The 14,569-nt window shown below is 46.6% G+C and overlaps 1 protein-coding gene across 20 annotated transcripts in view; it reads left to right on the top strand.

Annotated features, from left to right (window-relative positions):
• LOC120948186 (potassium channel subfamily T member 2) overlaps nt 1–14,569 on the top strand; it is a 153,832-nt gene that overhangs the window by 96,212 nt on the left and 43,051 nt on the right. For 10 of the 20 annotated variants that reach the window (XM_049606695.1, XM_049606691.1, XM_049606694.1 and 7 more), the window contains exon 4: nt 6,129–6,382. The exons of 5 other annotated variants lie outside the window; for them this stretch is intronic. In XM_049606695.1, the coding sequence (XP_049462652.1) occupies nt 6,129–6,382 (254 nt within the window). Of the gene's footprint in view, nt 1–6,128; nt 6,383–9,999; nt 11,520–14,569 lie in introns of those variants that run through there. 5 more of the 20 variants (XM_040364261.2, XM_049606690.1, XM_040364262.2 and 2 more) reach the window with 3 other exon arrangements.

The raw sequence follows: 14,569 nt of genomic DNA, 5'->3' as shown, positions 1-14,569 counted from the left end.
TCAAATGGGTCTTGTGGAAACGAAAAACTGTTTCCCGAAAAAAACATTTCAAACATCTATCAATTGAGTGATCAATCAACGATCAAACGGCGTGTGCAGGTAACGAACGTGGAATGAAAATATTCTCTCTTCCAATCAACACCCAGCGCAGGAAAGCATTTCACGGGCGGGAAAGTTTTCCAATCCAAGTAAAAGTAAAAATAAAATGTCCCAGCCTTTCACGACATCAAACCGACACAATTGAGCCAGAAAATAATTCATGTGCGTGTCCTCAAAGGAACCGATCCTTTGAGCCCGGCTGTGTGCCATGCCTTTTCTTGTTTCATACACTGAGCAATGTAAGAAGCGAAAGAACTTACCTTGATTGAGTTTCCTTCCGCGCTGACCCGTTGCATAAGCCGTAAAATGGGTTCGCTGAAGGATACTCGGAAGCCCTCATACCTCAAATCCACTACAGTGGAAGCATATTTTCTCCCTGCAGAATCGATATCGAGCAGCTGCAAAGAGAGCGAACGAATCGAGTAAGATTATCTTTATTCAGTACCGGGAACCGGGAACACTTTAACTGACAGCGGTCCATCATCAGTGTCACTGCATTAAGCGGAAACTCTTTGATACAATTTACCCCCTTTTTCCGGCGATAAACTTTCCCCTTTGTCGATCGAGCAGGATAAAAATGAAAATATTTCTCTATTCTACCTTTCCAACCTTCCGATCGAATGGGAATCGATTGTGTATTCAATGTACACAGTCCACCAACAGTGAACATAGTCGACGCTTAGCAGACGGACGACAAAGGACACCAACGCAACACACTATAACCGCCAACGGTGGAATTCGAATGTGTAATTCCCCGCCCGGTCGGGTTCAAACCCGCGTTCCGGGAAGGGAAAGTATTTAAAAATAACCACCAGCTCCGAGTGTTTGTGCTTTGGCACGTACAGGATCTTACCTCCGGGGGTTTCCGACGAGACGACGAACCCTGGAACTCTACCACCTCCACTGAGCACGGGTGTGAGAAAGATAGAGAGAGAAGGAGAGCGAGAAAATGGGTTGTTATTGTTATTTATTATATCAATTTTCACCCTGCTCGGAATGGTACGAGTAACAAAAACGAAACAAAGGATAAAGTATATCTCGTGTTTTCCGTGTAGTGTTGTTGATCTTACCAAGCAGACAGAATTATCCCATTGACGGTATGTGTGCGCGCTCCAGGGCAAAGACAGGGCTCTTAACAAAACCATCCTTTAATTGTGTTGAACTTTTGATGCAATTTTTAGCCTAGACGACTAATGCCCCTTCAAGTATGCAATCTGCAACATAAATCTCCAAGCACGAAACGCTGCAATAGGCGTAACAAATCTTACCTTCTTATCACTTTGTTACCAGTTCGTTTATCCGTCTTAACAAGGTTATCAGTGTGATAGTGTGTCGCCAAGACACGGGTGGATAGACGGACGCGACCGAGGACAATGAACGACTGTTGCAGTGACGAACAATAGACACGCTGGTGTGAAGTCCCTCGGTGCAAAATCCCACCACCCGGAATGGTGTTGCCTGTGGCGATTAAGAGGCTGCAAAAATACCCTACCACGGCTCGCTCGCTCTCGTCTGAGCTTTGACACTTGCTACGCTTTGTTTCAGCCTGCTTTGAAATAGCTCGGGTAGGGAATTCTACCAGGAGACATTCTATTTTCCCTCGACACCCCTTGCGCTACGGAATGCATTTCGTCATGTAGCAATTATTATCGCACACGTACTACGGGACCACGTACACTGGTTGAGTGGTTGTGTGCGTACATTCAACAAGCGTCGCTTTTGCTGGTTCCTTTCTTTAGAGAAAATATTTTATTTATACACAAGACCCAAACTGGGGCGGGGGAACAAAACAGGTACGGCGAAGAGGATTGACAGTATTTGTCCTCTCGTACGTGCTGCTTTCGGGCTCTAGGCGAACGTCCCAGGCAACGTGTGTGCGTGTCATTTTACCACCATCACCCTTTCGCTAGCCCCTACTCTCCCCCTGAGCTCAATTAGTCGGCACACTTCGGTCCATAAGAGCCGTCGGCCGTATCCGCTGGGAGGACAGCTCCATTTTCGCCCGAACCTCTCGGCTCTTGGGAGTTGCACAGAAGGAATGCGTGGCGATGGTGCTATTATTACCATTAATATTTCCAGCGCTCATTTTTTCCCCCATTCTCCCCATGGAATCTCTCTTCCCCACTGTCTCGTCTGGAACATCTGGATCATAAACTGCCCCTTGCCAGCTTCCTTCACTAACCGCAAACTTCTCGCATGCCGTTCACTGTAAGTCAACCGCAGCGGAACGGTCGAGAGTTCGAAGAAGGCATGTCAAGGGAAAGGGATTCGTCCATCCACGGCGGCTGCTTGCCTCGATTCGTTGGAGGCTCGTGCCATCAAAATGAAGATTAATTATACCGACGCCACCAATCACAGCCATCGACCATCGGTGGAAGGCTTGAAGGTTTGAGTGATGCCATTAGCAAGATAGAGTGTGTGTGTGTGTGTGTGGGTGAATGCGCGCGCGCTTGGGTAAACAGTCGGCCGAGGCGAAATCAATGGCCTCAACACACGACGTAGAAGGACACCTAAGGGACGCAGAAGGTGGTTGGCTCACTGGGAAGAATGTATCAATCGCGGTCGTCTAGTGGTCTTGTATAGTGTGGTGTTAAATGTAAGTGGGTGTAGTAAATGGTTATAGGTTAACCATATACCACAGCCTGACATATATAATGGCCAGTTTGGTTGCCATGTGGAGAGACCATTCACACAACATCATAAGAAAAGATTATTTCAAAATGAAAGACCTACTACGATTCAAAAGATTGGTTGGCCTCCTGTAAACAAATCGTAAAAGTAGTTTTTTGCAACAAATTGCATAACTTTAGGCGCTTGTTAGTATAGCCTCACATTCAACGCGCGCGATAAATGCGTCCAAAGATAGTTGTATTTAGCTAAAAGGTCGCCAATTTTCAAAGTGCTATTTCTGTCGCCTTGTTGTTTGTTTCCGAACAATATGCCTTTATTCCCACCGGTTTATCCGTGTTTCCATACGGCCAAGAATTCAACAAACTGCTCAAGTATTCCTGCCAACATCGTATCCTCCCCGCCCGCGCCCAACACTCTATTGTGCAGCAATAATCCAGAACCCTTATCGTGTATTATCGTGGCTAGTTTTTCGTATCTTTTTTTACATTCTTTTCACTCTTTACTCTTACAACCCTCAAGCTCAACGATAGTGTAAGTCACCATGCTGGTACGATGATAAATTCAAGCGCCCAGCAATGCGCCACTATTTTTAACTCGACTAAAACTTTCAACACATTTACCGCGCAACTATCACTGTGAGCCCTTCCCCCTTCCCAGCCTACCGATGAAATATTAATCACTCGAGCCATATTTTCCGCGAGATTTTATCTACTTCCCGCAACAGACAGCGCAGCGCCAGCGGAACTCTGCAGAAGGTGCGCCTTCAACGCCACGCTCAAGTCTTGCACGCGTAAACAGATTAAAACTTCGCGAACTGCTGAAGGTTTGACTTGTATTTGAGTGGTAAATTTCGCTGCACTTCTAATTAGCCCACCACTACGTACAAACCGGCAACGTGGATCGCTCCGGCGATGCCTTGTTTTCCCCTTATTTGTGTTTCGTTTTAAAGCCCATTCTTTGGGCCGGGGGTTGTAACTTGCCCAGCCAGAACGGAGTCCAATTTTAATTGGGCTGCGTTCTAGTGCTGCCCGAAACTCCCGGTCTTAGTTTCAGCGCTGCATACACTAAAGGGAGGATTAAATTGGCCCCAAACGATAAAGTTTCTCCCCTCTTCCAGAATGTCATCAGTGCTGCCAGTGTTCAGGGCTGGCACTTAAACTCCACCGTAGCAAATGGATATTTATTTTACGCTTTTAAAGTGCATCCGTTTAGTGCATTAGCTGGCGGCAGCGTCAGTTATTGCTTATTGCTTCCCTCTCCCTCACTCCTCTCTCTTTCTGTCTAACCCTCAACCTTCGCTACCCGACCTCGTCTCCGGTGGTCGGAAGCCGCACAAAGCAGCCAGCACGATCGAAAAAGGTCAACAGCACGGGTTGCAGGAAGTGTAAAGATAAACACAGTCACATACAGACACCCTTACAGAACCATCCGGAGTGCCCGCTCGGGACCTTTGGCACCGTTTTCTTATGTGGGTCGAACGAGCATGCGAGCGAGCGAGGGCGAGCCTTTCGGAAAACGTGCAAACGTTGCTAAAACAATGCTGTGGCTGCAGGACAGTGACGATGAGATGCATTTAAAATGGCGCCGCCAGACAAACAGCAACCTGACTGCTGGTGCTGCTGGTACTGCTGCACTGTGCTGGTGGTTGTGTTTAGCTTGGTGTGATTCGCTTTTCCGGCGCATTTCCCTGCTTGATTACAGCAGTTTGTTAATTCAAGCTTCGCTGATTTGTGTTTTTCTCATTTTTTCTGTTTCGCCCGTCGTCATCGTGGCCCCAAAGGCTCTGCTTCGCTATCTCCGCAAGCGAGCTTCAATTGTGAGGTTACATCGAGCATAATGATGGCCACCCGCCCCTCGGTAACAGTGTGCGGGTGCACCATCGTCTACCATTTCCTAGTAACTCGCAAAGAATCATGTTTTTCTTTCGTTCCGCTTTGTTGTAAGTCAAGTGCTGCATGCGCCGCCCACCGAGCACAGAACGATGGATGGAGTGGCGCACGGAAACGATTTGCATTGCTAGCCGGACACTTACCGATTGTTGTGTTTCCTGGCTCGTTTCCGGTGGATTTTTTTCTGCTGCTTCCCACACTCCAAATGGTAAATGTGAAGGGGAGAAACAAAGCGTTTCGTGATTTGTTGCTTTAAAACAAGCCTCACGCTACCGTGTAGAGTAGGTCGTGCTGTGCGCTTATGCTTTCGTTGACCTAGCGTGAAATTACAAAACCATTCGGAAATTATCAACATTGGTTTTAATGCGCTTTTCGCCCTGCCCTTTCAGCCTCCCGAGTTCCGTGAAATTGAATTTCCAAAGCCAGCGGCTAGCAGCATCAACGATGCTGCTCCGTTTTTTGTGCGAAATGCCATTTTTCATCATTAATTTTGCAATGGAAATGTGCCCCCCACGGGCTAATGCTAGAATTTGCTCACAATTACTTTAATTAAAAGCGTAGCCACAAATTAATATCTCTTGCGCCGATTCCATTCCGTGTTCGGCTACTGTTGGTTGCTGATAGCGAAATCGAAACGAATGATTATTGGTTGAAAGGTATCAGTTGACATTGAGTGTGTTAAGCACAACTGGATGTTTTGGTTGAAAAATCGAAACACATTTGAATCGAAAATACGTTTGCAGTAATTCTTGACACCAGTAAAAGCATCGTTTACCATCGCTCAGTACATGATGATGTTCACCATTTTTGTGCGAAATCAATATCTACTTTCAAAACTTCCTGTTACCCCAACTGCTTCAACAACTGTGTCGAAACACAATACAAACATGCCACATCCGACAAGCCTCGTTGCAACGGAGTTCTGCTTCATTTGCATGCCCGCTTTGCTTGCTGCTCCATCATCCAAACTCATCATCATCATACCTCCACTCCAGTTCATAGCGAAGCAGTGCCGGCCAGAGTTCGTTAGGACACGGCCGTTTGATCTCCTGTGCAACAATGGCGCTTCCGCTGTTTGCTAGTGCCCATGTGCCCATATTGCTCGTTCCAGTTCCAGCATGCTATGTATATTTTGCTTGTAGTTGTGTCCCTACTGTTTCTTTTTTTTTGCCCACTACCAGCCTTTCCTGTGCGAGAACTAGATGCAACTCAAACCCATCAAATGAATGATGCAAACCTAGCTGAATAATGTTTGTTGTGTTTCTGTTTCATTACAACACTGTACTTCCGTTACACCGTTTGTTTCCTCTTCTTTTCCTCCTCTATTTCAACCACAATTTGTTGTAAAAATGTTGTTGTGTTTTGTTTGTTTTTCGACTATTTAAATAAAATGTGTACCCAAATTCACCTCCGTCAACAAAAACAAACAAACCAACGCCATCCGCGCCGTCGGCTTATTATCGACTCGTGATCGTGTGCTACCGGACCTGGGGGGGGGGTGCGCCAAAGAGCAGCATGTCGCTATTCTTCTTCCGGTTGCACAATCTCCAGCGCGAGGAGGCCAACAAGAAGCGCAAAAAGCAGCAACAGCAGCAGCAACAGCAGCAACAGCGCGTGCGGCAACGGCGCGGTGCCAAAGTCTTCCGTGGTGTGTCCTGCAACTCCGGCATCAGCCACCTGACGCTCGGACCGTCGCGGCTCTTCGAGAAGACGCCCATGAGCCCGTCCGACAGTCTCGACGAGATCGCGCTGCAGATCCCAAGGTATTTATCGCACAAGTAGAATCGCCCACTAACACACCTTGTGAGAGTGCCCGCGTGTGTTCTATGTTAGATGTACAATGTCTTAAAGTGATTCCTACCCAAACATCGTCTCCGCCGAAAGAAAAACAACCCCACCAGCGCCACCTGTCCGTTGTCTATTAGCGCCGCTGCCGAAACTTTTGCCGCTGTAATCAAAATTAAGTTTGTCAATTTTTCCAATCTCCACCAAATCGCACCGCTTTCACCTCGACGGGCGGCGAAAAATCTTTCACTTACTCTTCAGCTCTCTCTCTCTCTCTCTCTCTCTCTCTCTCTCTCTCTCTGTCCTGTTCCGTCTTCAACGCATTGACGGGGCCCGCACGGCGCTTGTTGTCACCGCTAAACTTAAAATAATGAAATTTTCTCATTAAAAACTTTTCCTTTCGTTGCATTATCTATCTCTCTTCCGACCTTTTTCAGCGGATGGGTTTCCGCCTTTCCGTTTCACTATTTACCTTTTTTCCCCATCTACCTGTCCGGTGAAAGCCAGCCTGTAATCTTTTTATACTTTATTTGGTCTCTTTTTTGGTGTCTACCGTTTGTTTGAAGGGCGATATGAACAGTAATCAGCCCTCTTAAGACAGTGGTTTCCAATTGATTCATTACAGAAAAATGTCAATGACTTACGGCTTCATTTTCCTTACAAATGAAACGATCAGATCGTTTAGATAGCTTGTATTACACACTAAGCGCCTAAATGTATGCAATGCGCGACGCAAAATAAAGCGATTATTGCATAGAATGCACTTTAAATGCCGTCAATTCGATTATACTTTCTTTTTGGGGTGAAAATTATACCAAAACTGTTATCAAAACATTCCTCTTATCTCGAAAACAACCACGCCCCTAATAACATCAAAAACTCCCCCAGGAAACGGTGGTCAAACTTTGGATAACTCCGTACGACGATTCCACTGCTCCTCAGCATGTAACGGTCCTAGTGTCCTCAAAAACTTGCCACCGAGCGCCATAATTACGTTTCGCCCCTGTTTGCCATACATTTATTGCACATGCATATGCACATCCAATATGTTACCCGCTGGCTTGTGCATAATTCTAATCAACCGTCCAGTGAGTGTATGTGTGTGTGTGTGTCAGCATGCAATTAGATTACTACTAAAGGGAATATTTTGTGTGATACTCGGGAGATACGCAAACCCCCAATGTCCATTGAGATGCTGTCCTTCCCGCAAAAAGGGAATTGCAAATGGGAGCGTTTGCTGATGGCAATTTTATTGGAGCTTTAAGATCAATCAGACCCGCCTGCAGTTGGTCCCACATTCATCCCTACCGAGTGTGCAACCGGGTGGAAAAGCATTCCTCGTTTGCACGTACTGTGGACGAACTATTAAACTATAATCGAATTGTGTGGCCGGAGTTACGATTATTCCCTCACACCTTGAAGCGCATGCAGGAGACTTATTTCACCATCAATCGAAATCATAAACGCATCACGTTCACCGGTGGGATTTATGCTCTGGGACAGGTAGTCCGTAATTACCTACGTAAGATAGTTCACAGCGATCCTGTCCTAATAACTATCATTCGCTCCGAACGAATCGATAATTCCCATGGGGATTGTGTTAGCCGGTTGTAATGACCAGCACCATTCTCGTGCTAATGTTTCCCTCTTTTCTTGCTCATTCTCGTACGAAACAAAGTGATCACCAGCGCGAAGTATACTTTCGCTTTAAAAACCACATCACACAAACAGAGGGGGGCGCGCCTGTGGGTTTTTGTGGTGGTGGAGCCGGTGGCCATCATGATGGGGGCCATGCTACACTAACCGCAACGGTACGTGGAACCGCAGAACACACACACATTCCAACACAACTCACCGGGCCAGCTCAAAAATGCCTCGACGGACTCGAAACTCGAATCAAATATTTATCAACTTTCTGTTGTTCCTCTCATGTGATATGAAAAATACAAGCGAAGGAAGCGAAGGTGACGAAACACCGGGCCGAGAACGTGGTGGGACGGAGTTAGCAACCGAAACGAAACAGAATCCATATCACTTACTAACCGTATCCTGAACAAACATGGCTTCGTTATTCGGTGGTCAGTTATTTCAGTCCCTTTCCGTGAGCTTCCGCACGCCGCCCGCCTTTGTTTAACGACTCATTTACGAAAGGGTCTTTAGGGCAATTTTGTGGGAAGGAGGAGCAAGGGTTTTTGGAAAGACGGCTAAACCTAAACCGCGTGACGGAACCGTCCTTGAGTGAGGACAACATCAATGCCGTAGCTATCGATGGACGGGTCGGTCTTTTTTAGATGGCTAATGATACAGACACCCACACACGATTATTGGACGATGTATCCTTCATCGTCATCTGTTGCACGTTTCACAGCGTCACTTGTTGCTGATGGCAAACAACTTAAAGAGGGACTAGATTAGAATACATAATCTTGCTTTAATTTCTCAACGAAACATCCAAATTTCTTCCCTAAACACTCGTTAAACTCATATCCGCCGTGAGGTATGCAATCTGCATAGTAAAACATACCTGTTAACGTTTATTGTATAACAGTTTAGATTGACTCCTTATTAAATGCTCAATGTCTGTAGCTCGATACTTGTACATTATTAAGTGCTTCGTTTAAATAGCAATAAAACTCAATCTCCCTAGTGAATGTATGAGTTTGGACAAAAAAAATACTGAGTAGATCCTAAATAAATTTTACGAAACCATGATTTTACAGCGCAGATGAAACATGTTTCAATGCCTGTCTAACACAAAAAGGGACAAATCCCTACGCCCGTTCTTCGCCCTTTTTCCCCCGGCATGCGTTTGTTTTAGCATACATACTGGCTCAAAAGCGCTCACAGTACTTTCCGAAAACGCTGTATCAGCACCTATCCTTTAAGTGGTTTCCGCTTCTCCGAGATAGATCCCCTAGTGGCATTACGTACCATTACAGGCGACCGGATCAGCGTACCAGCATACCGATACCGTCCGACCAGTTATGTATGACAGAGTGCCGAGAACGAAGGGCCAATGTATGCATTTTCCATGCATGAAAGCCCTTCTAGGACGTTGTTCAATCTAAGCTTCAGTCCAATCTAACATCATACTTTGTGAAGCGGCACTCACCACAGGGGAAAACATAAACCCCGAAAGCTTTTTGCCTCGGGTGTTAAAAGCTTCCCAACCAGACGAACAGTCGTGAGTTCCCACTACATTTCCCCTACGGAAATGGCTCGCTTCTCTTTCAACGTGGTGATTTAAAACGTAAACAAATCGTTACCGTTACTTCATTCGCTTGCGCGGAGTGCACGATCAGCTGTTTCCACGAAAAGCCCGAACCGGAGGGGCACTCACGCGGCACTCACACGCCATCGGGCATACGGATAACGCGTGTGTCTACGCTAACTACGCGTAGAACAGTTTAGCGAGAACAGCAACCCCAAAAGCTTCGGCCCATAACGCCATCGCCATACTGTGTCTCGCTCCAACATCATCGTCATCGTGTGCCGCACACTACCTCCCCTACCTCGGATTCCCAAGCCGCGCAACAGCGGGCTTCGGCTCGAGGAAAACTGTCTCGCCTTTCCCCGAGCCAAGCAAACGACACATTTTTCAGTTGCTAAACGACCGTTACCGCGTGCACAAGCGAGCCGAAGCTCATCTCGCGTGTCCCATACAAGCCGACTCTCACCCGATGCGGGATGCTTACTGCATCAACTGCTGCATACTGGTGGTGCATATGCGAGTCCGCGTGTGCGTGTGTGTGTGAAACGGTAGAATGGAAAACGGCTTCCGGTACGCAATTAAGCAATTAGCGCGCGGTCGTTGAAAACGGAAATCGGTTGCGGTTTTGAGTTTGACAGTCGAACCCTTCCCCATCCTGGACGCGTGCAAGCAGCTGAGCAATGCCGCAAAGAATTGAAGAAATAAGTTAATCCTGACTCCCGAAAAAAATCGAATTCTGTGTGTGCAGAGATCTATCGCCAGCATTAAAACCCAGAGTGTACAAAGCTGAACCTGAAACGGTCTGTGATGTTAGTGCAACGTTGAAGCAATAGTAAAACAAAAGCATAACCTGGCCGTGAAGTGCATCCTTGATCATCCTTACAGTATCTAATCGTGATTTGTAGCACACTGAGCTGTGTTGCTCATTTGTCTAGCCAATTCTAACGCAATGTGTTTCCGTGTCTTATCGATTCGCCGACTGTGCAGAGTCACCGAGTAGAGCCTCAGCGCACCAGGCGGCACACCAGACGTCCTAAAAAGAGTGTCTCTCCCCCATCAAGCATACCGGACTATCAGCAAATATTGATTATGCTTCGTATCACTATCGATAATGACGCCAACGGGCGTCGAAACGTGTTGCTGCTGGCTTCAGGAGGGAACCATTCTTATCTACACTCCACCGGCGTAGCCCTCACGTGACGTCTTGGACGGGTGTTTTTCCTGACCGCTGTGAATGTGATCCTGTGGAACCAGTGAATTAAGTAGAAACCCTCCCCCCACCCCGAAAAGGAATTGAATGTGGTAGCGTTTGATCGCCGGTGTTTTTTTCCTCCGAAAGCTACGCTTTGGGATTGGTGTGATGTGAAAATTATTCCAGAATAACATCCAAAGTTGGCTGCTGACGCTCGAACCAGCTCGAGCCGGTGGTGAATAGTTCTGATGGATTGCTATATCGCGTGTGTATGTATGTGTCTGTCTGTGTGTGTGTGTTAAATGGAAGCTTCAGCACAGCAACAGTCGCCGCTGTACTAGCATGACGTGCGGACGGGTGCAATCCAGTGAAGTGTTCGGTTGAGCGCATTTCAATTCGTGCAGTGCTAAACAAAACACAGTGAAAACACACACACACACGCATATACAACCGCAACTAATTAATCTACGACCCACAAAAACAAACTCCGGAAACAAACAAAAACACCGTGCAGCAGAATCCAGCGCGTGTTTCGACCCAAACCCTGTGCCTGTGCAGCAGCAGCAGCAGCAGCCAAAGCGGTCCCGATGCCCCAAGCACGGAGCAGCTCGTCTACGTTTCACTGTCCGGCGGAATTTATTATGGCAGCAACCAGTCGCTACTCATCCTACAACTGCTTGACCTCATGGGATTCATACGATAAAATACCAAGGTTACTATGCTGGGAGTTGGCACTGACACTTCCAAAACACTTCGATCTCCTGCCACAGTTTGTATTGTTTTTTTCTTGCGAATCAGAATTACCTTTTGGAGAGTTTAAATGGAATCCATGCTGAGGTCCCTCCCCCCCTTGGAGTAGCAGTATATCCCTGTAGTCAAACATCGGCTTCCGTGTGTACCGATCATGTGTGAAAACTAGTTCCAACTGCAAACCGGCAATCCCCCGACGCTGCCAAGGGAGCAGCGCCGCTTGCTTTAATCCGGAGTAATTTTATTTGAAATGAAATTTACCCCTTAACGAAGCGCACGTATCACACGTCAGCCGACGGGCTGGGCCGTCGGACTGGACCAGATCCAGTTTCATTTTCCATAATGATCATTGGCTCGATTAAATTTAAATCCACACAAGAGGAAAGATAGTGATGATGTTAGCGTGATGAGGAGCAAGAAGAGAAGGACAGCGTTCACAATACCGTCCCTATAAATAGAACCGGAAAACGCCGACTGTGTACGGGTATTATCCTCGATTCATGCCCGAATGGAGCCGGTTATGAGTGTCCTTTGTGCATACGGCCAGCATGAAAGGTGTGCCAAAGTGGGTTGATGAAGCGATCGGTACCGATGCTCCTCCATTCATCGAATGTAATCGATCTTCTTGCCAGTGTTCGTATAGTGCCTTTTTTTAACTGCAGCACAAACTAAACGAAACTGCAACGGAAACTTGCTTTCTTTTTGGTGCAAAACTCCGTAACAAAGTGTCGTCTTCGAAAATTTCGAATTTTTCGCACTGCAATCCAAGCGAAACGTGACAAACTCGCGGGCGCACTTGGTGGCATTATTGGACACCAGGTGAACTCACCCGAACATAAATGGAAATCTTTTTCCTTCCCACAGTGCTGTTCAAGCGAACATAAATAGTGTGCGGCAGTTACATTGCACTACCCCGATGGTTCACGCGCTCAAGTTTGCCGGGTTGGAAAGGAAGTGCTGCAAAACTGCAGCAGAAAATCGGCACGACCGCTGTTAACATTTATTGTTCGTCGTTCCTTGCATTTTCCTTCCCCTTTTCTGGCCCAAGAAGCACAAGCGCTTCGCAGACAGATCAGAAAATGAAGTAAAAGTTCGTTTGCAATGCGCGCATCGTTATTGCGTTTTGTAATTTTGCCGCTACTCACCTTTAAATGGCCTTACTGCAGTGTGGAAAACATTATTGCTATAAAAAAGAGTTTTTTGGCCCCGTATGAGTGTTTCTTTTTCACAATCCCCAGAGCGCACCTAAAACTGGCGTACGGTTCGTTAATTGTCTTTTAAATTTGCTCTCATGCACCTGCTTGCTAGAGAGGGAAAAAACCCCAACAAACTCAAGGTAATTTGGTGGAGTACTGCAGCGATCTGTAGGGAGTTCTCTAATAACATTCTGTTATAAGTTTATGTGCCGTGAAGAACATGTTTATTCTCTCGAGAAACGCCTGAGCGGAGCAGTTTGGAGTTTGAAACGTTACAGAAACAAAGAATTAAGTAAATACTTGGGGAAATTATCTTTATCAAGAGAATTTTGTTTCGGATTCAGGTTACTTACAGGTTTTTGTTTGGCGGATTGCATACCTTGCTCAAACATGAATTACGCCGTGAAGTATGCAACTCGTATAACACAAACTGGCCTGCTACAGCATTGCCCCTTTCTCTTTATCAGTTTCAGCGAGGAGCAAGGATTAGCTGCTCTGATAAAGCCAAATGATGGATTTACAACCAGTAGCAGTAGCGAGTTTATCAATCTTAATGCATTACTTAGTTGGTGCGTTCTCAGAACCCAAATAAGGCTTGCCATCCCCTTTGCTAAAACATGAAGCCAAATTAGTGTGTTTATGTTTATTACTGACCTTAATATACGTATACCAGGCAACCATCAATTCCCATACAGGACTGATTTAACCGCACGTCACATTACCTGCACTACTTCAAAGCCATTCGTTCTCGTCCCCCCCAGCCGACACGATCCGGACTGCATGTCGGCCGCGTACGGATGGAGCAGCTTTCCCGCTTATTTTATTTCGGGCCCAAACTGATTCTGACTAATGATTAGTGTCACAAAGCCCACCACACACACACACTCACACACTAACACGCCCCATACAATCAGCCGAGGGACTGTAATGCTGCTCGGTCCTGCAATAGAGGGGCTCATCATTTTAGGGTGCGGTGTACCATAATGCGCCCTCACACACACACACACACACACACACCCACATGGACCCTATGAGCGGACAATTTTCCCGGTCCATTCTCGCCCACATTCTCTACGGGCATCTCGCATGTGTGACATGCTGATTTTGGGAGTTCACTTTCCATGGTAAAATATGGTTTTGCAAAAAAAAAAAGAAAGCACGTCTCCGGTAACTAACAGTGCGAGCAAAAACCCACACCCTTTTGGACATCACATCGCACTCTTTTTTTGTGTGTGTTTGCGTGTTGCGCCCGTTGGTCGGAAGAAAGTTCAAGGCTACAATTTACAAGCGCCGTAATAACCCTATCAGTGTGCGCCGTTATCGAGCGAGCGCGCGCCCTGCTGGATTTCCTGCTGCGGCAAAAGGGGAAGAAACATAACATACCACAAAATGAACCTAAAAAGCCAGCGGGTGTGAGCGCACTGCATTAAACAAAGGATTGCGCCCTGCCCCCTGTGTGTGTGTAGCAAGAACTTTAGGCGAAACGATCGAGTATGGAGCAATATTATAGAATGAATGGCAAAAGAACAGCAATCTGCCATCGCCGACAAACAAAAGATGGCATAAACCACACGTTTATGGTGTCTACCAGGCTCCCGGGTTACCATTTTTCTCCATTTTTACACCACACACACACACACCCGAAGAAGGTTGGTTGATATTTGACCGCAGGAATAACGTGTACGAAAAAACAACACCTTCACGCATCCTCCGCCACCACAAGATGCTGAGAATAGGGATCTTTTGAGCGGTTTCCCTCCCCTCATTTTCCTTTCGATGAACCATATTTTGTCGCGCACGGTTCTCCCAAAGGATT

Source organism: Anopheles coluzzii, chromosome 2 (genome assembly GCF_943734685.1).
Source record: "Anopheles coluzzii chromosome 2, AcolN3, whole genome shotgun sequence".
NCBI classification, from domain to species: Eukaryota; Metazoa; Arthropoda; class Insecta; order Diptera; family Culicidae; genus Anopheles; species Anopheles coluzzii.
This window is presented reverse-complemented; position numbering and strand designations above follow the sequence as displayed.